This window comes from Chelmon rostratus, chromosome 16 (genome assembly GCF_017976325.1).
Source record: "Chelmon rostratus isolate fCheRos1 chromosome 16, fCheRos1.pri, whole genome shotgun sequence".
NCBI classification, from domain to species: Eukaryota; Metazoa; Chordata; class Actinopteri; order Chaetodontiformes; family Chaetodontidae; genus Chelmon; species Chelmon rostratus.
The window spans coordinates 1,032,830-1,057,810 of record NC_055673.1 but is presented as its reverse complement, the minus strand read 5'-3'; the positions used below and the strand labels follow the sequence as shown (position 1 = coordinate 1,057,810).

General features: G+C 42.3%; 8 gene segments (V, D, J or C); 2 read left to right on the top strand and 6 right to left on the bottom strand.

Moving 5' to 3' along the window:
* Positions 1-2,178: 2,178 nt before the first annotated feature.
* On the bottom strand, positions 2,179-2,822 carry LOC121619164. The segment is given in 2 exon segments: positions 2,179-2,656; positions 2,764-2,822. Coding segments are annotated over 2 exon segments (375 nt in total).
* Positions 2,823-3,256: 434 nt separating this feature from the next.
* LOC121619969 lies at positions 3,257-5,079 on the top strand. The segment is given in 3 exon segments: positions 3,257-3,279; positions 3,331-3,386; positions 4,585-5,079. Coding segments are annotated over 3 exon segments (414 nt in total).
* Positions 5,080-5,144: 65 nt separating this feature from the next.
* Positions 5,145-6,576, bottom strand: LOC121619200. The segment is given in 2 exon segments: positions 5,145-6,311; positions 6,528-6,576. Coding segments are annotated over 2 exon segments (357 nt in total).
* A 3,169-nt stretch (positions 6,577-9,745) lies between these two features.
* On the bottom strand, positions 9,746-10,232 carry LOC121619968. The segment is given in 2 exon segments: positions 9,746-10,068; positions 10,176-10,232. Coding segments are annotated over 2 exon segments (375 nt in total).
* A 3,198-nt stretch (positions 10,233-13,430) lies between these two features.
* On the bottom strand, positions 13,431-14,003 carry LOC121619196. The segment is given in 2 exon segments: positions 13,431-13,738; positions 13,955-14,003. Coding segments are annotated over 2 exon segments (357 nt in total).
* A 3,633-nt stretch (positions 14,004-17,636) lies between these two features.
* LOC121619169 lies at positions 17,637-18,403 on the bottom strand. The segment is given in 2 exon segments: positions 17,637-18,237; positions 18,345-18,403. Coding segments are annotated over 2 exon segments (375 nt in total).
* A 173-nt stretch (positions 18,404-18,576) lies between these two features.
* LOC121619967 lies at positions 18,577-20,283 on the top strand. The segment is given in 3 exon segments: positions 18,577-18,592; positions 18,920-18,973; positions 19,811-20,283. Coding segments are annotated over 3 exon segments (405 nt in total).
* Positions 20,284-22,350: 2,067 nt separating this feature from the next.
* Positions 22,351-23,250, bottom strand: LOC121619207. The segment is given in 2 exon segments: positions 22,351-22,985; positions 23,202-23,250. Coding segments are annotated over 2 exon segments (357 nt in total).
* Between the last annotated feature and the right edge of the window lie 1,731 nt (positions 23,251-24,981).

Below are 24,981 nucleotides of genomic sequence, written 5' to 3'. Positions count from 1 at the left end.
ATAGCACCTACCGTTTTGTCACAATCACAAGTTGTTCGGAAGAAACCGACAGCGAAAAAGTGGCTGTTGAGGAACAGGTAAAAAGTGGGAGAAATAGAGAGGTAATTATCAGCAGGTGGGGCAGAAGTTACACACGCACACACAGACACATTCAGACACACATATACCAGACACATCTCCATGTAGGAACTGGTTGGGCTGCTTGTTCAAAATACTTGGGACAATTTGATAAATGTGTTGTTCAAGCAGACACACACACACAAACAGACGAAGACACACACATACGCAGTCACACACAACGAAATACATACACACACACACAGTCACACACAAATACAGTTAAATACACACAGACAGCCTCATGTACATAGGCAGACAAAACGCTGTTAACTCTATTAGCGCCGTTGGCATGAGCGTCATTAGCTCAGCTAGCTCAATTAGCTCTGCTGGCTCTATTAGAAATGTTGGCACTGTTAGCTCTGTTAGCTCTGTTAGCTCTATTAGCGCTGTTAGCATTAGCTCTGTTAGTGTTTGCTCTGCTATCTCCAATAGCATTAGCTTTATTAGCTCTGTTACCGCAATTAGCATTAGCGCTGTTAGCTCTGTTAGTAAAAGGAAACTGATGATAATAGAGATGGTTCATTTCCATTCAATTCATTCATGTTTATTGATTCAGTTAATAAGACCAGCAGCCCCCTCGTTCCACTGTCAAAATTTTCGGCAGCGCCGGAATTGTCTAGTTCTACGATTACGATTGTTGTCTACAGACGGGAATCTAATGAGATTGTCATGTTTGATTTCAGTTACAATCAGATTTGATGCTATTGAAAATGTGCTCACATGCTGGAAATACAGATGCTTGTACCGATCTATGCAGCTGAGGGAAGAATGAAAAATGCCAACAGAGGACATAAGGACATTAATGTCTTGTAAACGTTGTGTTAAAGGTCCAGTGTGAAGGATGATGTGGCATCCAATGATGAGGTTTCAGATTGCAACCAGCTGAATACCTCTTGTCTCACCCTTTCATTTGCAAGTGTGTATGAATCCTGACGGTGGCTGTGAAACTTGGGACAAACATTAAAGGTGCTGTCTAGAGCCAGTGTCTGTTTTGTCCATTCTGGGCCACTGTAGAAATGTGGCTGTGCAACATAGTGTCCTGACCCGTGCTGTGCACGCCTGTTTTTTGTTGAAGATTCTCCTTGTGTGTTGTCTTTGTCTGGTTTTTGTCACATCCTGTTTTATTTTGAAGGCTCAAGTTATGTTTCGCTGTGTGCTTTACTTCCTGTGTTTCCCGCCCTTGTGATTGTCTGATCGTTTTCACCTGTGTGTCATTAGTGGTCCCTCCTTGTGTATATAAGTCCGTGTCTTCCCCCCAGTCTTTGTCAGGTCGTTGTCCGTTTCACCCTTGTTCTTTGAGATCCTTTGCCTTTGCACATGTCTTCAGTGAGCGTTTTTCCACGTGTCGTTTTTGTTCATGTCCCCCCTCATTTCAAGTCAGTGTTTGTCCATTGTCTTTTAATGTCGTCTGTGCCATGTTTCAGGTCAAGTGTTTGTCCACCGTGTTCTGTGTTGACCATGTTCCCGAGCCTAGCCACAGTCCCTGTAAGTTTGTTCTGGCCTTGTTCTTGTCTTTGTCCACGCCACAGCCAAAGTGTGTTTCAAGTGTTGTCTTTGTCTTGGGTCATGTCATGTTTCATGTAAGCGAGTTGCTAGTCTTGTCTTTGTGTAAAACCTTGTCACGTTCTGTGTTATTAAGTTCGAGTGCTGTCTTTGTCTTAACCCCTGCCCTGTTGTGTGTTGTTTGCTCAGCGTTTCCCTGTGTTGCCCTCGTTTTATGTGTAGCTCTATTACCTCAGTGTGTTTCGTCGTAGTTCCTTGAGTTTTGGTTTTCTTTGGTTTCCCTTTTGTTGAATAAATTTGTTAATTTGCATCTGTGTCTGCATCTGGGTTCAACCCATAGTTCTCCCTTAAAACCCCCCTTCCCTGACACATGGTTTTCATGGAAGAGGATCCAGTCCCTCTAGAGATATGAAGGGCTCATTATAAGACAAGAAAAACACAACAAATCTTATTTTTCAGGTGATTGTACACAAATTTAAAGAGAATTATTAATATTAAATTTCATTTCTACCAGTTGATCAACATAAATCTTCACGCCTGCTGCTTCTATGAAAGTCAATGTATTATCACAGAAAGAGAAGGTGAAGTGTGTGTGTGTGTGTGTGTGTGTCCTCAGTGAAGTGTATCAGTCTCTGTTGTAGCTTCCAGCTGCAGCAGTCAGTTCAGTTTCTGTTCAGTCTGACTGAGGGAGGTTTTTGTACGACTCTTTTTCACTGTGTGAACACAACCTGACTGTTGATATAATGAAAACTCTGACAGTAGTAAACTGCTGCATCTTCAGTCTGGACTCCACTGATGGTCAGAGTGAAGTCAGTGTTTGATCCACTGCCTGTAAAACGATCTGGAATCCCTGATGCTCGGCTGTTAGCATCATAAATGAGCAGTTTAGGAGTTTCTCCATCTTTCTGTTGGTACCAGTGTAAATAGATCCCATTATAAACCTCTGGACTGGTCTTACAGTTGATGGTGACGGACTCTCCCAGAGCAGACCTCACTGCTCCAGGCTGAGTCACTGTGATCTGGCCTCTGGACTCTGAGGATACAGACACACAAACATAAAGCAGCGTCACGGTTTTGTCGGCTTCATTTCAGACAGACGGACGTTCATAGAGGAGAGGACTCTGATCCTCTGGACTTTACCTGTGAAGCAGCAGCAGAGGAGAGTCCAGATGAGGACGCCGATCAGAGTCATGTTTTTGATGAGGAGGATTTCTGTGGCTTCTGTTGTCATGAAGGACAGCTGTCAGTCATCCAGTGTTCAACCCTCAGGACTATAAACTCTCCCAGAGCACTGGAGCATGGTGCTGCTGATGCAAAGTGGCTCTCTATGGAAATGCTCTGACTGACTCCAACAGGGACTTGGATTAGTCTGATGATGCTGCTGATCAGTGGATCAATCACTTTATCAGAGCATTGATAAACAGTCAGTGATCATTTTAATGTTGATTTGGTTTGAGGCCTCTGGATTCATTTTCTTTCACAATGTTTTGTTTTAATTTAATGCGAGAACAAATTAAATGTGAGACAGACGTAAAAATAAAACCATAAAAATGTGATGAATTGTGATCAGTCGTGTCACAGTTTGATCAATATGAGATGAAATAGTTCATTCTTTCAACAGCTGGAAGTGTTCATGTTGAGTTTGTTGTGTTCACAGTCAGAGAGCCGTGTCTCTCTGCAGTGAGAGGTTTTTGTACGACGACTCAGTCGGTTTGTATCACTGTGGTACACGTTCGGTGGAGGAACCAGACTGGACGTTGGAAGTAAGTTCAGTTTTTGATGGATTTTATTCGATTGTCAGCACCTTTTTCTTTTCTTTAAATAAATTTTGTTTAGAAATCTAAATTTGTGATTTTCCATCTTCACTTCTATTTTCTCTCAGTTGCAGTTTTGTGTTTGAAATGAAATCATGACTGTAAATAATATAATGACTCGGTGCAGAGGAGAAGTCTCGTATTTAAATCTTTAGATGAAAGTGGAAACTTGAGTTCTTGTAGTTTAAGTTTTGTCAGACAAAGTCAGAGAGCCGTGTCTCTCTGCAGTGAGAGGTTTTTGTACGACGACTCAGTCAGTTTGTATCACTGTGGTGGACTTTTGGTGGAGGAACCAGACTGGACGTTGGAAGTAAGTTTCTGCTCAAATATTAAATATTGTTTCATCAGTAAATGTTTGAATTCATGTGTCTGAACATTTGCAGTAACTTGAACTTTTGATCGGACGGATCAAAATCACTTTAAAGACTCAGTTTTATTGTCCGTTTCTGCTGTTTAACCTTGAAGCTGAACTCAAAGCAGCTTCACTCAACTTCTCTTGAAACGTTTCATTTCATTTGTGAAATGTGAACCGTTTGAAGTGTCGGAACGATGAAACGACAACACTCGTACTTTTCACACGTGTGTAAATTTGCTCTTTGATTCTCATTTTAAAGCGTTTTGAATTTGAGTAAAAATCATTTTGAATGAAGATGAAAATGTTCAAAATGCCTTTAAATCTCTGATCTGCTCAAACGGCTCAAAATGTCTTTTTGAAATAATGTTGACAGCTCTCTGATGGTCCTGGCTTATTTTTGGCTGATAATATCGTTGGATCTCATCAACTTCTGAGAGTTTCCACAGTAAATGTTTTTGTATAAATGTATCAGGACTCTGAATGAAATCACAGACGACTGAAAATATCTTCAAACTGTATTTTCTTGTTTTCTTCAAAAAGTCTAAAAGAGGTTTTTGTGTTTTAAAATGTCAATCAGATTGTTTTATTTCTCGTGCAGTTTGATATATTTCAGGTCATATGAGGACTCTTTCTGTGCTGATGTGCATGAGAGGTTTCTTAAAGGGAAGTGAAACAATGTGTGAGTGAGTGACTGGTGGAGCAGAAAAACCACCTGACAGAAACTCTCACACAGTAAAGGTGTTCAGGTGTCTGCTGTTTGATTGACAGCCGTGTGGTCCCCGTGTCTCCTAGGTGACGTCCGTCCCACCCTGACGGTGCTGCCCCCCTCCAGTGAGGAGCTGCGGCAGGGGAAGGCCACGCTCATGTGTCTGGCCAACAAGGGCTTCCCCTCAGACTGGACTCTGTCCTGGAAGGTGGACGGCAGCAGCAGCAGCAGCAGCAGCAGCTGGGAGGAGAGCAGGAGCCCCGGGGTGCTGCAGAGGGACGGCCACTACAGCTGGAGCAGCACCCTGAGGCTCCCTGCAGACCAGTGGGGGAAGGTGGGCTCTGTGACCTGCGAGGCCACCCAGGGCTCCCAGACTCCTCTCTCAGAGACGCTGAGGAGAGACCAGTGTTCCCAGTCCTGACCTGCCTCACTGAGACTCTGCTACTGGTTTTACTCTGCTACTGCTCTCACTCTGCACTCTGTCTCTGTCTGTTATCTGACAAATAGAAATATTCACTAGATTGTTGCACCGTTTCAATATTATTTCAGTGTTTGCAGAAAATAAAGACGTGTTCTTCAAATCACTTGTTTGAATATTTATTATCCTCAAAGTGTTTTCATAAATGTTCTTTTAATAGTTGCAGTGATGCTATTTAACCAACAACATTTTAAAACATGTATTTTTTCCTTGATGACTTTATAAATTATGTTTCACATCACATCATGTGTTTCCATATACACTGATTATCAAAGAGTTAATAAACTCAGACAAAAGTCCTCATCATTTTTGATTCGTGCAAATCAGTGATGGTGAGGACTGTCATGCTGTTGTTGCTTTGGGTTTATCTAAAGAACATGCACTGTCCTTCAAGTCAAACTATAAAAGCATGAAAAACATTTTCTAAAGAAGAATTGTATCATCAGCGTAAAGAGAAACCAAATTCTTGTGAACTCAAATTTATCCCTGAAACTCTTCACATCCTGCTTCTGCTGAAGATCCACAAACACAAAGACAAATGAAAGATGGAAAAAGATGAAAGTGTTACTAAAATACATACTTCATAAATTATTTTGGTCTAAATCATAAAATACAAATTTGTTGGACAAAAAATGAAAACAATTAAATATGTTATAGATGTGATTAGTATTTTTACATGAATGAAATATTATTGAGATGACATTTTATCATCCAGTAAATTATTATTTGAGTTTCTATGAAAAATGGAAAGTAATAAAATTAATATCTACAAATTGAGTGTCCACATGTCATCATACTCCAGTGAATGACCTGATCAAAGAAGTGAAATATTACTTCAACAGTATCATCAGTATCAAACCTTGTTTGTATGAAAACATTAAAAGTATAACTTTTTGTTATGTACAGTATATTTAATGTTCAAATATGAACTATTTATTTTAGTAAAGCCTTTAGTTTTGGTTTGAGTGCAGCTGTTGATTCAGATCAGTTCCTCTCCAGCTGAGGGAGGTTTTTGTACGACGTTGTATCACTGTGTGAACGGGAAGCTTTGACTCTGCTGACAGTAGTAAACTCCTGAATCTTCAGCCTGAACTCCACTGATGGTCAGAGTGAAGTCAGTCCCAGATCCACTTCCACTGAAACGATCTGGAACTCCAGACTGACGGCTTGTAGCATAATAAATCAGGAGTTTAGGAGCTTCTCCAGGCTTCTGAAGGTACCAGTGGAGATAGCTACCCACATTTGAACTGGTTTTGCATCTGATGGAGACAGTCTGTCCTGGAACAACAGACTGAGATTCAGGAGACTGAGTCAGGGTGATTTGTCCTGATGAACCTGGAAAACATGAAAAACAGGAGAAGGGTTATTGAGACAAATCCAGCTTGGAGGAAGATGATCACCATCAGAACAGAAGAGCATCATTTCTTTAACATGGAGAATAGATGGAAGAAGGTCAATGCTGCTTGTTTCAGTGTTTCTCCATCACAGCAGAACATGATTGTGGTGAAGCTGGTTGCATCCTGAAGCCAAGTTTTCAGAAGAGAGTCTCACCCTGAACCAGGAGCCCCAGGGTGGCCAGCAGTAGAACCAGTGAGCTCATGATGGTGCTGCCGGTGTGTGAGTGGCTCTGAAAGGCCTGGACAGCCACTGATCAACACTGGCCTCTTAACGGCTGGGAGCAGAGAGGCAGGACACATATGCAAACACACAGAGTCAGTGAACTGTAGCTGTCCTCAACATGTCATGATGTTTCCTCCTCACTGCTGAGAGCACTGACCCACTTATTTACACATTCACAGGTAGAGGATATTTATTGTTTACAATGATGAGTGACATTAAAATGAATGCAGGTTCAACATGTTTAGGTGTCTTTTAGAGATTAGTTATGAAGCATAGATAGATAGATAGATAGATATACTTAATTTATCCCAAGATGGGAAATTGCAGTGCAGCAGCAGCATTACACACAGTGAAGTAAGTGAAAAATTGTGAAATAGGACTACAAAGAACAAACTATAATAAAAAAATAATAATAAAATAGCAAAAATAGCAAACAGTAGTGATAAGAAGTATTGTATTTCTTTGCTGTTATTGTACAGTGTAATGGCATGTGGCAGGAAAGATTTCCTGTATCTGTCCCTTCGACAGCGGAGCTGTAGCAGCCTGTGGGCGAAGGTGCTCCGCTGTCTGTCCACTGTGTGATGGAGAGGGTGCTGATCATTGTCCATGATGGATAGCAGTTTATTCAGCGTCCTCCTCTCCACCACAGTCTGAAAAGACTCAAGTCTGAGTCCGAGTACAGAGCCGGCCTTCTTGATGATCTTATCAAGTCTGTTGGTGTCGCTGGCTCTGATGCTGCTGCCCCAACAAACAACAGCAGAGAAGATGGCGCTGGAGACCACAGACTGGTAGAAGAACTCCAACATTTTGCTGCACACGTTGAAGGGTCTCAGTGGGCTTGGTAAAAAAAACCTCAGCACAAGCAACATTTAAGACATCATAACCAGACTGTAACACCTGCACATGTGGGTGGGGGAAGGAAGTTCGAGGGGGGGGGTTGTCACAGCACAGTCGCCCGGGGGAGGGCTGCAGCTCCTACAGGGCGCCATCCTCAACCCTTGGCCTACTAGGGGAAGGAGGGGGGTGAGGAGCCAAAGAAGGCGTTGAATTGAGGGTAAGGGTGAATGTCCCAGAAGGAGGTGGGGGTCGGAGCATTTTGTCTGCAGAAACATCCAGGAGAGTGGAGAGATAAGCGTCCTTGAGAAGGCCGTTTATGTCTGGGAGCCAATGGAGATAACAGATTGTTTTGGGGGCCGACACTGGAATTTTTTTTGTCTGCCCTTGAGTCTCTCTGGTCTCACGGTGGCTTGCTCCAAAATGTCCGAATTAGTGACCAGATTCAGCCGAGCAGAGCTGACAGCTTCTCCAAGTTGTTATCCGACCTGCGAATGAGCTCAGGAATCGCATCCAGTTTGCGACTGAGCTCACAAATCGCTTGAGTCTGAGTGCTGGCAGCCCTGCACATTCCCTCGATCAAGGCGAGCAGCTTGCTAATCCTCAACGGAAAGAACCGACAGACACACGATCCTCCACTTCTCCCAGGAGTCCAACGTGTAGCCGGCTGCGAACGTTCCGTCAGGACAGGCGAGTTCTCCTTTACCCATCTTCATTGTGGAGAAAATATGGTCAATTGCATTGAGAGACCAGCTGACCAGATCCATCATTTTTAGATTTGGAGAAGAATGCAGAGAGAGGCTCCGACAGAACCAGCTCTCCTGACCAGTTTGTTTAGTCTCTTTCTGTCCCTCTCAGAGCTTCCACAGCCCCAGCAGACCACTGAGTAAAAGACTGCAGATGCAACCACAGAGTCATAGAAAGTCCTCAGTCATGTCCTACATACTCCAAAGGACCTCAGTCTTCTCAGGAGATGAAGACGACGTTGGCCCTTCCTGGACAGGGTATCAGTGTTAGTGTCCAGTCCAGTTTATTGTTGAGGTGTACACCCAGGTATTTGTTCTCCTCCGCGATCTCAATGTCCAGACCCTGGATGTAGTCTGTGGTGCTTTCCTGCGAAATCACCATCTCCTTGGACTTGCCGACATTGATGTGCAGGAGGTTTAGTCCACACCAGTTCGTGATGAGATGTCATGTTTGATTTCAGTTACAATCAGATTTGATGGTATTGAAAATGTGCTCACATGCTGGAAACACAGATGCTTGTACCGATCTATGCAGTAAAGATAAGATAAGAGAAGACTTAATGACTCCCAGCCGGGGAAATTTGAGTGTTCCAGGCAGCAGGCAATAGCAGTCGGAAAAACAACAGAATAAGAAAATACAAAGATAAAAGTTGACTATATATATGTACATTTTATACAAGGACTATAAAAATATATAAATGAAAATTATGTATTGCCACAAACAAACTCTAAAGAATATTTGCATAAAAAATGAACTGCCAAAAATTTGACGAGAATTTCATGCTTTTAACAGAAATTGCACATGGATTGAATTTGCACTTGGTGGGTACGAATAAGTTTAGTTCAGTGTTTACTCTATTGCACAGTAAGAAATATATATATATATATTTCACAGTCGAGAAAAGTATATATGCACGGGTTGAGCAGTTAAAGAGAATGAAAACGTAGTATTGCACAAGATATTTCGCTGAGGGAAGAATGAAAAATGCCAACAGAGGACATAAGGACATTAATGTCTTGTAAGCGTTGTTAAAGGTCCAGTGTGAAGGATTTTGTGGCATCCAATGATGAGGTTTCAGATTGCAACCAGCTGAATACCTCTTGTCTCACCCTTTCATTTGCAAGCGTGTATGAATCCTGACGGTGGCTGTGAAACTTGGGACAAACATGAAAGGTGCTGTCTAGAGCCAGTGTCTGTTTTGTCCGTTCTGGGCCACTGTAGAAATGTGGCTGTGCAACATAGTGGTTTTCATGGAAGAGGACCCGCTCCCTCTGGAGACATGAAGAGCTCATTATAAGTTACCAAACAACAAATCTGGTTTTCAGGTGATTGTACACAAATTTAAAGAGAATTCCTAATATTAAATTCTATTTCTGTCAGTTGACCCACATAAATCTTAACGACTGCTCCTAAAGTCAATGTATTATCACAGAAAGAGAAGGTGAAGTGTGTGTGTGTGTGTGTGTGTCCTCAGTGAAGTGTATCAGTCTCTGTTGTAGCTTCCAGCTGCAGCAGTCAGTTCAGTTTCTGTTCAGTCTGACTGAGGGAGGTTTTTGTACGACTCTTTTTCACTGTGTGAACACAGTTTGACTGTTGATAACATGATCACTCTGACAGTAGTAAACTGCTGCATCTTCAGTCTGGACTCCACTGATGGTCAGAGTGAAGTCAGTGTTTGATCCACTGCCTGTAAAACGACCTGGAATCCCTGATGCTCGGCTGTTAGTATAGTAAATGAGCAGTTTAGGAGTTTCTCCATCTTTCTGTTGGTACCAGTTCAAATTGTACCCATTATAAACCTTTGGACTGGTCTTGCAGTTGATGGTGACGGACTCTCCCAGAGCAGACCTCACTGCTCCAGGCTGAGTCACTGTGATCTGGCCTCTGGACTCTGAGGATACAGACACACAAACATAAAGCAGCGTCACGGTTTTGTCGGCTTCATTTCAGACAGACGGACGTTCATAGAGGAGAGGACTCTGATCCTCTGGACTTTACCTGTGAAGCAGCAGCAGAGGAGAGTCCAGATGAGGACGCCGATCAGAGTCATGTTTTTGATGAGGAGGATTTCTGTGGCTTCTGTTGTCATGAAGGACAGCTGTCAGTCATCCAGTGTTCAACCCTCAGGACTATAAACTCTCCCAGAGCACTGGAGCATGGTGCTGCTGATGCAAAGTGGCTCTCTATGGAAATGCTCTGACTGACTCCAACAGGGACTTGGATTAGTCTGATGATGCTGCTGATCAGTGGATCAATCACTTTATCAGAGCATTGATTCAAACATTTGACAAAGAAAAGGTTGAATCGTCTGCATATTCAGTTTCTGAAACAGTTTGAAACACTTCAAGCCGTTCGTTCATAAACTGGGTAAACTGGGAATGTGTTTGGTGAGTTTGTTGTGTTCAGAGTCAGAGAGCTGTGTCTCTCTACACTGAGAGGTTTTTGTTCTGCAGCTCAGTGAGTTTGTATCACTGAGGTGGACTTTTGGTGGAGGAACCAGACTGGATGTTAACTGTCAGGACATTTGACTCCTTTAATCAGCCACATTTTAGGTTTATTCTGTTTTGTTTCATAACTGTACACATTACTGCAATTTCAAAGCTGATAATTGGAATTTAATATGGTTGCAATGCTTTGTGAATGTGACACATTTTGTCCTCAAACAGACTAAAAACGTCTTTAGTTAAACATTACAACTAAACCTTCCGACTTTCAGTGCAACTCGGAGCTCTGTCATGTACAGAAGTTCGTGGACGACACAGCCATAGTGGGCTGTATCAGGAGTGGACAAGAGGATGAGTACAGGAAACTGGTCCAGGACTTCATCACAAGGTGTGACTCCCACCACCTGCTCCTCAACACCACCAAGACCAGGGAGATGGTGGTCGACTTTAGGAGACCCAGGCCATGTCCAGAACCTGTCATCATCAAAGGGGACTGCGTGGAGGTGGTTCACACCTACAAATATCTGGGAGTGTAGCTGGACAAGAAACTGGATTAGACTGCCAACACTGACGCTCTGTGCAGGAAAGGACAGAGCCGCCTGTACTTCCTCAGAAGGCTGGCGTCTTTTAACATCTGCAAAAAGCTGCTGCAGATCTTCTACCAGTCTGTGGTAGCAAGTTCCCTCCTGTACGCAGTGGTGTGCTGGGGGAGCAGCTTAAAGAAAAAGGACGCAGCACGACTGGACAAACTAGTGAGGAAGGCAGGCTCCGTCGTTGGCACAGAGCTGGACAGTCTAATATCTGTGGCAGAGCGACGTTCACTGAACAAGCTCCTGTCCATAATCGACAATCCTGATCATCCACTGCACAGCGCCACCTCCAGGCAGAGGAGCAGCTTCAGTGACAGAACTGCTGTCATTGTCCTGCTCTACGGACAGACTGAAAAGATCGTTCCTCCCCCACGCCGTACGGCTCTTCAACACCTCTCGGGGAGGGCAACAAAAACAATAATCAACACAACAATCAACAACTCCGAACCCACTACACACTTACACCACACAGCATGGACACACGCACTTTATCACACACACATCCATATGCTGGACTCCATCACACACACATCTACATGCTGGACCCAAGTGTGGACAAACCGACTATTGCACACTGTTATTTTGCACAACTGCACAACTGTGCACATTTAACTGCTCGAATGTTTATCCTGTATTACAGATGTGTATCCTGTATAGCCAGATGTTAAGATGTTTATCCTGGATAGTCTAGTTCTTTATTTTTATTTCACAATTTTTTCTTTTATTGTTATTTTGTATTTTGTATTGTATTTTTACCTCCTACTTGTAAGTTGCTCATTACTTGAAAGTAGTTCTTGTTCTTTTTTGCATGCCCTTGTGTGTCACCTTTTGAGCTGCTGGAACTGCAAATTTCTCTTTGGAGATGAATAAAGTACCTACCTACCTACCGACCTAAATTTCAGCTTCAATTCTGAGCCAAACTGTTTTGTGGTTTTAATTGATGTTTCTCAAAGATTTTAATTTCTGACACATTGTCTGTCACAAATGATTATCGTAAAACATCACTGTCACATTGAACCAACACGCTGCAGAAGTAGGTTTGATTTGATGAGTTTGGATCTTAAACTCAGTTAACAATGTTCATTTTGAATGAACAAATCAAACTCACACCATCGAGGTCTTTTCTGTTTTATACAGGAAATCTTTAAGATGCTGTCAAAAGTAATTCTTCAGTTTGAATCTTTAGAACTGAAACCTGTCTGTTGTCATGGTTCAGCAGCAGTGCCTGTCTGTTGCCATGGTTACTGAACTGACAAAAGGAAGTTAAACACTGAAGACCAGTTTCATTCAAAGTTGAAGCTTCAACATTTGTTCTTTCTCTCTGCAGTGGGTTGAGTCATCTCCACCCTGACGGTGCTGCCCCCCTCCAGGAAGGAGCTGCAGCAGGGGAAGGCCACGCTCATGTGTCTGGCCAACAAGGGCTTCCTATCAGGCTGGACTCTGGAAGGTGGACATGTCAAGGATCAACTATCCAATCATCTCTGTTTACTGAAGTGTCTTAATGATGAGGATTGTCATGTTGGAACTGCTTTCAGTGTATCGATAGAATATACACAGTCCTTCAAGTAAAACTACAAAAGGATTCTTAATCACACATGAATAGCAGTATATCATCAGCATGAAGACAAACCAAATGATTGTGGATCTTCAACAGACGCAGGATGTAGTTTCAGGGATATAATTGAAATCACAAACACAAATGAAAGAATGTTGCTGAACTACACACTCCATAAATCCTTTTGATCTCAACTATAAAATACATTTTTGTTGGAGTAAAAAATGCACAAAATGAATAAAAATGTTTTAGACAGAATTCAAATTTTCAGAACATGAATGAAATATTATTGAGAATTTTTTTCAGTTTAATGAAATATTTGAGTTTTTATTAATGATGGTCAGAGATCAAACAATATTTGCAAGTTTAGTGTCCATGTGTATTTAAACTCCAGGGAATGAATTTATTTAAGAGCTGAAATCAAACTTCAGCAACATCATCAGCATCATTCTGCTGCTTTAATGTGCAACAGAACATTTCAAACTAAATGAAAACATTAAAAGTATAACTTTTTGTTATGTACAGTATATTTAGTGTTCAAATATTCAAAGTAAATTATTATTAACTATTTATTTTTAGTAAAACCTTTAGTTTTAGTTTGAGTGCAGCTGTTGATTCAGATCAGTTCCTCTCCAGCTGAGGGAGGTTTTTGTACGACGTTGTATCACTGTGTGAACGGGAAGCTTTGACCCTGCTGACAGTAGTAAACTCCTGAATCTTCAGCCTGAACTCCACTGATGGTCAGAGTGAAGTCAGTCCCAGATCCACTTCCACTGAAACGACCTGGAACTCCAGACTGACGGCTTGTAGCATAATAAATCAGGAGTTTAGGAACTTCTCCAGGTTTCTGAAGGTACCAGCTGAGATAGCTGTAAACATCTGAACTGGTTTTACATCTGATGGAGACAGTCTGTCCTGGAACAACAGACTGAGATTCAGGAGACTGAGTCAGGGTGATTTGTCCTGATGAACCTGGAAAACATGAAAAACAGGAGAAGGGTTATTGAGACAAATCCAGCTTGGAGGAAGATGATCACCATCAGAACAGAAGAGCATCATTTCTTTAACATGGAGAATAGATGGAAGAAGGTCAATGCTGCTTGTTTCAGTGTTTCTCCATCACAGCAGAACATGATTGTGGTGAAGCTGGTTGCATCCTGAAGCCAAGTTTTCAGAAGAGAGTCTCACCCTGAACCAGGAGCCCCAGGGTGGCCAGCAGTAGAACCAGTGAGCTCATGATGGTGCTGCCGGTGTGTGAGTGGCTCTGAAAGGCCTGGACAGCCACTGATCAACACTGGCCTCTTAACGGCTGGGAGCAGAGAGGCAGGACACATATGCAAACACACAGAGTCAGTGAACTGTAGCTCAACATGTCATGATGTTTCCTCCTCACTGCTGAGAGCACTGACCCACTTATTTACACATTCACAGGTAGAGGATATTTATTGTTTACAATGATGAGTGACATTAAAATGAATGAGTGACATTAAACATGTTGAACCTCAACATGTTTAGGTGTTTATCATTTAGAGATTAGTTCAGTAGTGATGAAGCATGAGAGGATCCTGAGGCTGAGCATCTCAGACAGGCTCATGGAAGGTCTTGGATGTGTGAGCAGAGTCAGAAAACCTGGAAGTCTTCATCAGTTCCAGTTGGACAGATTTCTTGGTCTCAGTAGTTCATGTAGTAACAGCTGTGAGCAGTAATGTGACTTTTCTCAAGGTCTTCATGCTGCACTTTAACAACTTCTCGTCCATGTTGACTGAGAAGTTGAGACTGAAAGTTCATGTTTGACAATCAAAACTGTTTCACCACAAGGTCCATTTAGTATCTGTTCTGGATAGATAGATAGATATACTTACTTTATCCCAAGCTGGGAAATTGCAGTGCAGCAGCAGCATTACACACAGTGAAATAAGTGAAAATAAGACTATAAAGAACAAACTATACATAATAAAAATATAAAAGTAGCGAGCAGTGAAAAGATTATATACATAACAATAATAATAAAATAGCCAATTAGAAAACAGTAGTAAAAGTATTGCACAAAAAAGAATATCAAATGCAAATGAATATCAAAAGCAAATGGCAGTGAAAATTAAGTGTACCGTGACTGTAAGAACAAACTATATATAATAAAATATCGAAATAACAAGCAGTAAAAAATTATATACATAATAATAAAATGTCAAAAGCAAACAGTAGTGGTAAGAAGTATTTTATTATTATTATTATTATTATTATTATTATTTTCAGCTGTTATTGTACAGTGTAATGGCATGTGGCAGGACAGATTTCCTGTATCTGTCCCTTCGACAGCGGAGCTGGAGCAGCCTGTGGGAGAAGGTGCTCCGCTGTCTGTCCACTGTGTGATGGAGAGGCTGCTGATCATTGTCCATGATGGATAGCAGTTTATTCAGCGTCCTCCTCTCCACCACAGTCTCAAAAGACTCAAGTCTGAGTCCGAGTACAGAGCCGGCCTTCTTGATGATCTTATCAAGTCTGTTGGTGTCGCTGGCTCTGATGCTGCTGCCCCAACAAACAACAGCAAAGAAGATGGCGCTGGAGACCACAGACTGGTAGAAGATCTCCAACATTTTGCTGCACACGTTGAAGGATCTCAGTTTCCTCAGGAAGTAGAGTCTGCTCATCCCCTTCTTGTACAAAGTCTCTGTGTTGGATTTCCAGTCCAGTCTGTTGTCAATCACCACTCCAAGGGAGCTTCTGTATCTGGAAGGACCTGCGGTTGCGTTCCTTCTTACACACTGGATGCAGCAGTCTGTGACTAAAGGAGCTGCTAAGGGCCCCCACTGTGTCATGCAGCGGGTGGGAGGGGTTGTCCATGATGGATGTCAGCTTGGCTAACATCCTCTACTCACCGACATCCTCAGTGGTGTCCAGAGGGCAGTCCAGGACAGAGCCAGCTCTCCTGACCAGTTTGTTTAGTCTCTTTCTGTCCCTCTCAGAGCTTCCACAGCCCCAGCAGACCACTGCGTAAAAGACTGCAGATGCAACCACAGAGTCATAGAAAGTCCTCAATAATGCCCTACATACTCCAAAGGACCTCAGTCTTCTCAGGAGATGAAGACGATGTTGGCCCTTCCTGGACAGGGTATCAGTATTAGTGGACCAGTCCAGTTGATTGTTGAGGTGTACACCCAGGTATTTGTTCTCCTCCGCGATGTCCAGACCCTGGATGTAGTCTGTGGTGCTTTCCTGCGGAAGTCAATCACCATCTCCTTGATCTTGCCGACATTGATGCGCAGGTGGTTGAGTCCACACCAGTCGACAAAGTTAGTGATGACTTCCCTGTATTCCAAATCGTTCCCATTCGATAAACATCCAACAATGGCTGTATTGTCGGAGAACTTCTGGAGGTGGCAGCTAGAACTAAAGCTACAGTCCAAGCTAAAGTACAGGAAGGACAGGGGGGGAGGGGACTGACCCCCCCGTCCCTCGTGATGGTTGTGTGCCTGGATTATAAAGTGTTCAACAGACTTTTCTATACATTTAATTGGAAGTGAGAGCAGCCAGGAAACATGCTTTAATTCTATGATTACGATTGTTGTCTACAGACGGGAATCTAATGAGGTTTTCATGTTTGATTTCAGTTACAATCAGATTTGATGGTTTTGAAAATGTGCTCACATGCTGGAAATACAGATGCTTGTACCGATCTATGCAGCTGAGGGAAGAATGAAAAATGCCAACAGAGGACATAAGGACATTAATGTCTTGTAAACGTTGTGTTAAAGGTCCAGTGTGAAGGATGTTGTGATCTAATGATGATGTTTCAGACTTCAACCAGCTGAATACCTCTTGTCTCACCCTTTCATTTGCAAGCGTGTATGAATCCTGACGGTGGCTTTGAAACTTGGGACAAACATTAAAGGTGCTGTCTAGAGCCAGTGTCTGTTTTGTCCATTCTGGGCCACTGTAGAAATGTGGCTGTGCTACATAGTGTCCTGACCCGTGCTGTGCACGCCTGTTTTTTGTTGAAGATTCCCCTTGTGTGTTGTCTTTGGTTTTTGTCACATCCTGTTTTATTTTGAAGGCTCAAGTTATGTTTCGCTGTGTGCTTTACTTCCTGTGTTTTCCCGCCCTTGTGATTGATCCTTTTCACCTGTGTGTCATTAGTGGTCCCTCCTTGTGTATATAAGTCCGTGTCTTCCCCCCAGTCTTTGTCAGGTCGTTGTCCGCGTCACCCTTGTTCTTTGAGATCCTTTGCCTTTGCACATGTCTTCAGTGAGCGTTTTTCCACGTGTTGTTTTTGTTCATGTCCCCCCTCATTTCAAGTCAGTGTTTGTCCATTGTCTTTTAATGTCGTCTGTGCCATGTTTCAGGTCAAGTGTTTGTCCACCGTGTTCTGTGTTGACCATGTTCCCGAGCCTAGCCACAGTCCCTGTAAGTTTGTTCTGGCCTTGTTCTTGTCTTTGTCCACGCCACAGCCAAAGTGTGTTTCAAGTGTTGTCTTTGTCTTGAGTCATGTCATGTTTCATGTAAGCGAGTTGCTAGTCTTGTCTTTGTGTAAAACCTTGTCACGTTCTGTGTTAGTGAGTTTCGAGTGCTGTCTTTGTCTTAACCCCTGCCCTGTTGTGTGTTGTTTGCTCAGTGTTTCCCTGTGTTGCCCTCGTTTTATGTGTAGCTCTGTTACCTCAGTGTGTTTCGTCGTAGTTCCTTGAGTTTTGGTTTTCTTTGGTTTCCCTTTTGTTGAATAAATTTGTTAATTTGCATCTGCGCCCCCTTGTGTCTGCATCTGGGTTCAACCCATAGTTCTCCCTTAAAACCCCCCTTCCCTGACACATGGTTTTCATGGAAGAGGATCCAGTCCCTCTAGAGATATGAAGGGCTCATTATAAGACAAGAAAAACACAATGATTCTTGTTTTTAATTCATCGTACACACATTTAAGCATAATTATTAATATTAAATACCATTTCTGCCAGTTGACCCACATGAATCTTAACGACTGCTCCTAAAGTCAATGTATTATCACAGAAAGAGAAGGTGAAGTGTGTGTGTGTGTGTGTGTGTGTGTGTGTGTGTGTCCTCAGTGAAGTGTATCAGTCTCTGTTGTAGCTTCCAGCTGCAGCAGTCAGTTCAGTTTCTGTTCAGTCTGACTGAGGGAGGTTTTTGTACGACTCTTTTTCACTGTGTGAACACAGCTTGACTGTTGACAGTGTTTACACTCTGACAGTAGTAAACTGCTGCATCTTCAGTCTGGACTCCACTGATGGTCAGAGTGAAGTCAGTGTTTGATCCACTGCCTGTAAAACGATCTGGAATCCCTGATGCTCGGCTGTTGGCAACGTAAATGAGCAGTTTAGGAGTTTCTCCATCTTTCTGTTGGTACCAGTGTAAAAAGCTCCCACCAAAAGCCTCTGGACTGGTCTTACAGTTGATGGTGACGGACTCTCCCAGAGCAGACCTCACTGCTCCAGGCTGAGTCACTGTGATCTGGCCTCTGGACTCTGAGGATACAGACACACAAACATAAAGCAGCGTCACGGTTTTGTCGGCTTCATTTCAGACGGACGGACGTTCATAGAGGAGAGGACTCTGATCCTCTGGACTTTACCTGTGAAGCAGCAGCAGAGGAGAGTCCAGATGAGGACGCCGATCAGAGTCATGTTTTTGATGAGGAGGATTTCTGTGGCTTCTGTTGTCATGAAGGACAGCTGTCAGTCATCCAGTGTTCAACCCTCAGGACTATAAACTCTCCCAGAGCACTGGAGCATGGTGCTGCTGATGCAAAGTGGCTCTCTATGGAAATGCTCTGACTGACTCCAACAGGGACTTGGATTAGTCTGATGATGCTGCTGATCAGTGGATCAATCACTTTATCAGAGCATTGATAAACAGTCAGTGATCATTTTAATGTTGGTTTGGTTTGAGGACTCTGGATTCATTTTCTTTCACAATGTTTTGTTTTAATTTAATGCGAGAACAAATTAAATGTGACTTTTAGACAGACGTAAAAATAAAAACATAAAAATGTGATGAATTGTGATCAGTCGTGTCACAGTTTGATCAATATAAGATGAAATAGTTCATTCTTTCAACAGCTGGAAGTGTTCATGTTGAGTTTGTTGTGTTCACAGTCAGAGAGCCGTGTCTCTCTGCAGTGAGAGGTTTTTGTACGACGACTCAGTCAGTTTGTATCACTGTGGTGGACTTTTGGTGGAGGAACCAGACTGGACGTTGGAAGTAAGTTTCTGCTCAAATATTAAATATTGTTTCATCAGTAAATGTTTGAATTCATGTGTCTGAACATTTGCAGTAACTTGAACTTTTGATCGGACGGATCAAAATCACTTTAAAGACTCAGTTTTTTTGTCCGTTTCTGCTGTTTAACCTTGAAGCTGAACTCAAAGCAGCTTCACTCAACTTCTCTTGAAACGTTTCATTTCATTTGTGAAATGTGAACCGTTTGAAGTGTCGGAACGATGAAACCACAACACTCGTACTTTTCACACGTGTGTAAATTTGCTCTTTGATTCTCATTTTAAAGCGTTTTGAATTTGAGTAAAAATCATTTTGAATGAAGATGAAAATGTTGAAAATGCCTTTAAATCTCTGATCTGCTCAAACGGCTCAAAATGTCTTTTTGAAATAATGTTGACAGCTCTCTGATGGTCCTGGCTTATTTTTGGCTGATAATATCGTTGGATCTCATCAACTTCTGAGAGTTTCCACAGTAAATGTTTTTGTATAAATGTATCAGGACTCTGAATGAAATCACAGACGACTGAAAATATCTTCAAACTGTATTTTCTTGTTTTCTTCAAAAAGTCTAAAAGAGGTTTTTGTGTTTTAAAATGTCAATCAGATTGTTTTATTTCTCGTGCAGTTTGATATATTTCAGGTCATATGAGGACTCTTTCTGTGCTGATGTGCATGAGAGGTTTCTTAAAGGGAAGTGAAACAATGTGTGAGTGAGTGACTGGTGGAGCAGAAAAACCACCTGACAGAAACTCTCACACAGTAAAGGTGTTCAGGTGTCTGCTGTTTGATTGACAGCCGTGTGGTCCCCGTGTCTCCTAGGTGACGTCCGTCCCACCCTGACGGTGCTGCCCCCCTCCAGTGAGGAGCTGCGGCAGGGGAAGGCCACGCTCATGTGTCTGGCCAACAAGGGCTTCCCCTCAGACTGGACTCTGTCCTGGAAGGTGGACGGCAGCAGCAGCAGCAGCAGCAGCAGCTGGGAGGAGAGCAGGAGCCCCGGGGTGCTGCAGAGGGACGGCCACTACAGCTGGAGCAGCACCCTGAGGCTCCCTGCAGACCAGTGGGGGAAGGTGGGCTCTGTGACCTGCGAGGCCACCCAGGGCTCCCAGACTCCTCTCTCAGAGACGCTGAGGAGAGACCAGTGTTCCCAGTCCTGACCTGCCTCACTGAGACTCTGCTACTGGTTTTACTCTGCTACTGCTCTCACTCTGCACTCTGTCTCTGTCTGTTATTTGACAAATAGAAATATTCACTAGATTGTTGCACCGTTTCAATATTATTTCAGTGTTTGCAGAAAATAAAGACGTGTTCTTCAAATCACTTGTTTGAATATTTATTATCGTCAAAGTGTTTTCATAAATGTTCTTTTAATAGTTGCAGTGATGCTATTTAACCAACAACATTTTAAAACATGTATTTTTTCCTTGATGACTTTATAAATTATGTTTCACATCACATCATGTGTGTCCATATACAGTGAATAACAAAGAGTTCACAAACTCAGACAAAACTCCTCGTCACTTTTGATTCGTATAAACCAGCGATGGTCGTAGTCTGAGACCATAATTTCTTGTGACAACTGATATAAATTCCTCTGTGATTGTAAAAATGTTTCCAGTCATTACAGATTTGTCTTCAACAATTAACCTTTGAAACAAACCCATGGTGGGATCATAACAAGGATAAATCATCCAATCACCTCTTTTCACTGAAGTGTCTTAATGATGATGATTGTCATATTGTTATTGCTTTGGGTTTATCTGAAGAACATGCACTGTCCTTCAAGTCAAACTACAAAAGCATGAAAATATTTTCTAAATCTGAAATATATCATCAGCGTAAAGAGAAACCAAATGATTGTGAACCCAAATTTATCCCTGAAACTATTTACATCCTGCTTCTGCCGAAGATCCACAAACACAAAGACCAAGTGTTACTGAATTACATCCTGTCACACCGTGGTGAGGTTTGTCTCGTCTTGGGTTTTCTGGCTTGTCATTTCCTGTTTTATTTTGAAAGTCTACCTCTCCTCTCGTTTCAGAGCACTTGCCCTTCCCCACGCGTCACCGTTGTGTCCGCCCTGATTACCTGTTGTCTCCACCTGTTCTCCATTACCCTCCATGTGCTTAAATAGGCTGTTTCTTCCTTATCTTGTGCCAGAGTGTCCTTGTCCATTGGTCCAGTCACCTGAACCTGTCTTTGTCCCTTGCCACAGTCACAGTATTTATCCACGTCAGCCTTGTTCCTCTTTCAGAGTGATTCTTTGTAAGTTTCATAGTTTAGTTTTTTGCAGTCCTCTTCTGTGTTTTGTTCACAGTTGTGTCATAATCCTCTTTAAGAGTGTTTTTTGTTTCATAGTCATTGTCCTTTATCTGTTGTAGGTCCCCCATTGTTTTTAGGATTTAATTTTATTTTTGGTAATTTTCTCTAGTCTGGGGTCCTCCCTTTTGGAGTGTTTTTCGTTTTTTGCCTTTTGAGTTCATCCTCCCTCGGGAGTGATTTTGTTTGTTTAATTTTGGGGCCCTAACTGTTCTTTTCCTGATCCTCCATTAGGAGCGTTTTTTGTTATATTGTTTGTTTCATTGCTTTATATTGTGGTGGAATTTGTACATGTTTCTATACTTTTCTATTTTGTTTTGCTAGTTTATATAGTTGATCTGTAGTCTTAGCTGTTTTACTGTTATGTTGACAAGAGGATGTCCTGGTGGATTTGTTGTTGTAACCCCACTGCAATTAACTCCCAGGGTGCCAAAGTGAATGACCTGATGTTATCACACCTAACTGTAAAGTACTGAGAACAGGACATCATCAAGTTTTATTGCAGACAGCTGTTTTTCTGTTGCCATCTGTTAAACCAGTTCTGCTGAGACCAAAGGCATGTCAGACTATAAAAATGGGGTGAAAACATCTGATCAGGGAGCACAACTCTGAACTTCTTACTGCCGTGTGGTTCTGTGGCTGTGTCTCCTCTCTATACAGATTAAACACTTCGTGCACGTTACTTGCATTCCAGAGTGGTTTGTTTGGCTCTCTATAGGCAGACCGGGAAAATTTTCCACAACAATATAGTGAGTGATTTCTGCTACCTTGCCAAAGATAGATGAACCTCAGAATAATTTCATAGCCTATTTCTTTGTCACTCAGCAAAGAGGTCTCTGGGTTACTGATAATAAACCCGTGTTCATTGAAATCTCTGCGTCTGAGTCCTGATTCGGGTCACGGCCTGACACATACTTCATAAATCGTTTTAATCTGTTTGATAAAAAATAAACACTGTCATAGACATGATTCAAATTTTTGCAACATGAGTGAAATTATATTGAAACATAAATTTATTCTACAATTTATGAATATATAAGTTTCTATGACAGATGATAAGTCAATATCAACAACTTTAGTGTTTATATGTCATCATGGTGCAGGGAATAAACTTATCAAAGAGCTGAAATCATACGTCAAGAGTTTCATCAGTATCATCCTGCTGCTTTAATGTGCAACAAGATGTTTCAAAACCTGTTTGAGTGAATACATTAAAAATATAACTTTTTGTTATGTACAGTGTATTAAATGTTCAAATATTGTGAATAAGTAAGTGAATTATTATTATAACCTTTAGTTTTGGTTTGAGTGCAGCTGTTGATTCAGATCAGTTCCTCTCCAGCTGAGGGAGGTTTTTGTACGACGTTGTATCACTGTGTGAACGGCCAGCTGTTACCCTGCTGACAGTAGTAAACTCCTGAATCTTCAGCCTGAACTCCACTGATGGTCAGAGTGAAGTCAGTCCCAGATCCACTTCCACTGAAACGACCTGGAACTCCAGACTGACGGCTTGTAGCTACATAAATCAGGAGTTTAGGAGCTTCTCCAGGTTTCTGAAGGTACCAGCTGAGATAGCTGCTGGCACTTGAACTGGTTTTACATCTGATGGAGACAGTCTGTCCTGGAACAACAGACTGAGATTCAGGAGACTGAGTCACAGCGATTTGTCCTGATGAACCTGGAAAACATGAAAAACAGGAGAAGGGTTATTGAGACAAATCCAGCTTGGAGGAAGATGATCACCATCAGAACAGAAGAGCATCATTTCTTTAACATGGAGAATAGATGGAAGAAGGTCAATGCTGCTTGTTTCAGTGTTTCTCCATCACAGCAGAACATGATTGTGGTGAAGCTGGTTGCATCCTGAAGCCAAGTTTTCAGAAGAGAGTCTCACCCTGAACCAGGAGCCCCAGGGTGGCCAGCAGTAGAACCAGTGAGCTCATGATGGTGCTGCCGGTGTGTGAGTGGCTCTGAAAGGCCTGGACAGCCACTGATCAACACTGGCCTCTTAACGGCTGGGAGCAGAGAGGCAGGACACATATGCAAACACACAGAGTCAGTGAACTGTAGCTGTCCTCAACATGTCATGATGTTTCCTCCTCACTGCTGGAACAACTGACTATTCAAACCATCCCCATGTAGAATTAAAGAGACTCAGGTTGCTGTACAGTAGCTGCAAAGTCATCTCAAAAACAACACTTTCCTTTTATCTACTGAGCCATTTAATAGTCTTATTGTGATAAACGTCTGTTTTACAAGAGGGATCTGGCTGAGAAGCCAGCTTGAAAATAGTCTTATTAGTGGCATGAGACAGCGCAAGAGCCACTCGCCTCTATAGCTCAAAGAGCTATAGAGGCGAGTGGCTGGAGCGTAGCTCGATCCACTATTGTGATCCCGCGCGTTTTTTCTTCCCATTTTTCATCTTCTACCAGAGTTTCGGCACGTAACTAGTCCCACAGCTTTGAGAAAACCCTCGCAAACTATATATCAAAACATGCGGCTCGATCGGGAATGGTGTGCTATGTCTTTTATAGCTCTTTCGCCAATAATTCGCTGCGACGAATTTCCCATAAGAAATGAATGGGAAATTTCCTCAAATTTCAGCCTTTTTCAATTGTCCGCTGCTTCGCCATACTTTCTCCTAGAGACTTCATTCAAACTTTAAAACATAGATAATTTTGTCGCCTCAAACTGAACTTTGCACATTTCTTGATATCTCTTACGGTTTTCGAGCTATGACCATCTCGAGACCATAAAGTTTCTCAAAGAAATGCTCAGAATTTCTCCCCCTAGAGTGGATGACATCATCAGTTAGAGTGAAAGAGCCAGTGAGAAATCGCCTGAATTTTTTTTCTGAAATTGCTGTAAAATCCAAACGGTGAATAGGAGACACATAATTTTTAGATCTTTTTGTAGACAAACTTGTCCTCTTTGGTGTGATGCCCTCGAAAAAGCTGAGAGACTTACTGAATTTAAATAGTGAGGCTTTTTGTGCAGCCAGCTCCCTCCTGCTCTCCCATTAAGTCCCATGTTAAAATTCAGAGCTGTTTTGGGCGCAAAGCAGAAATGCCTCCTGTCTTTAGATCGCCGTAAAAAGAAAAGTTGTTGTCTCAGGAATAAAATGAGGAGATGGTCGGACTCAGAAAGGTCTCGGGAGTCCGATGATCTATAGTACACTCTGATACGAGGTACGGTTCTCTCACCATAGCATTTAGTTCAGGAGGTTCCCCGAACCCAAATCTCACTGCATACAATCCAAACTCCTGTTTTCTGAGTCGCAGCCTGCCGGAGTGTGTCTTTTTAAATCGACCATTTAGTCATTTTTCTAAAGAATATCTGGACATAAAACACACGTACATCTGGCCCAGACATGTCCGCATCTCACAGTGTAATCGTTTTTTTGATAGCAGCTACAGTTTTGTCACAATCACAAGTTGTTCGGAAGAAACCAACAGCGAAAAAGTGGCTGTTCAGGAACAGGTAAAAAGTGGGAGAGATAGAGAGGTAATTATCAGCAGGTGGGGCAGAAGTTACACACGCACACACATACACATTCAGACACACATATACCAGACACATCTCCATGTAGGAACTGGTTGGGCTGCTTGTTCAAAATACTTGGGACAATTTGATAAATGTGTAGTTCAAGCAGACACACACACACAAACAGACGA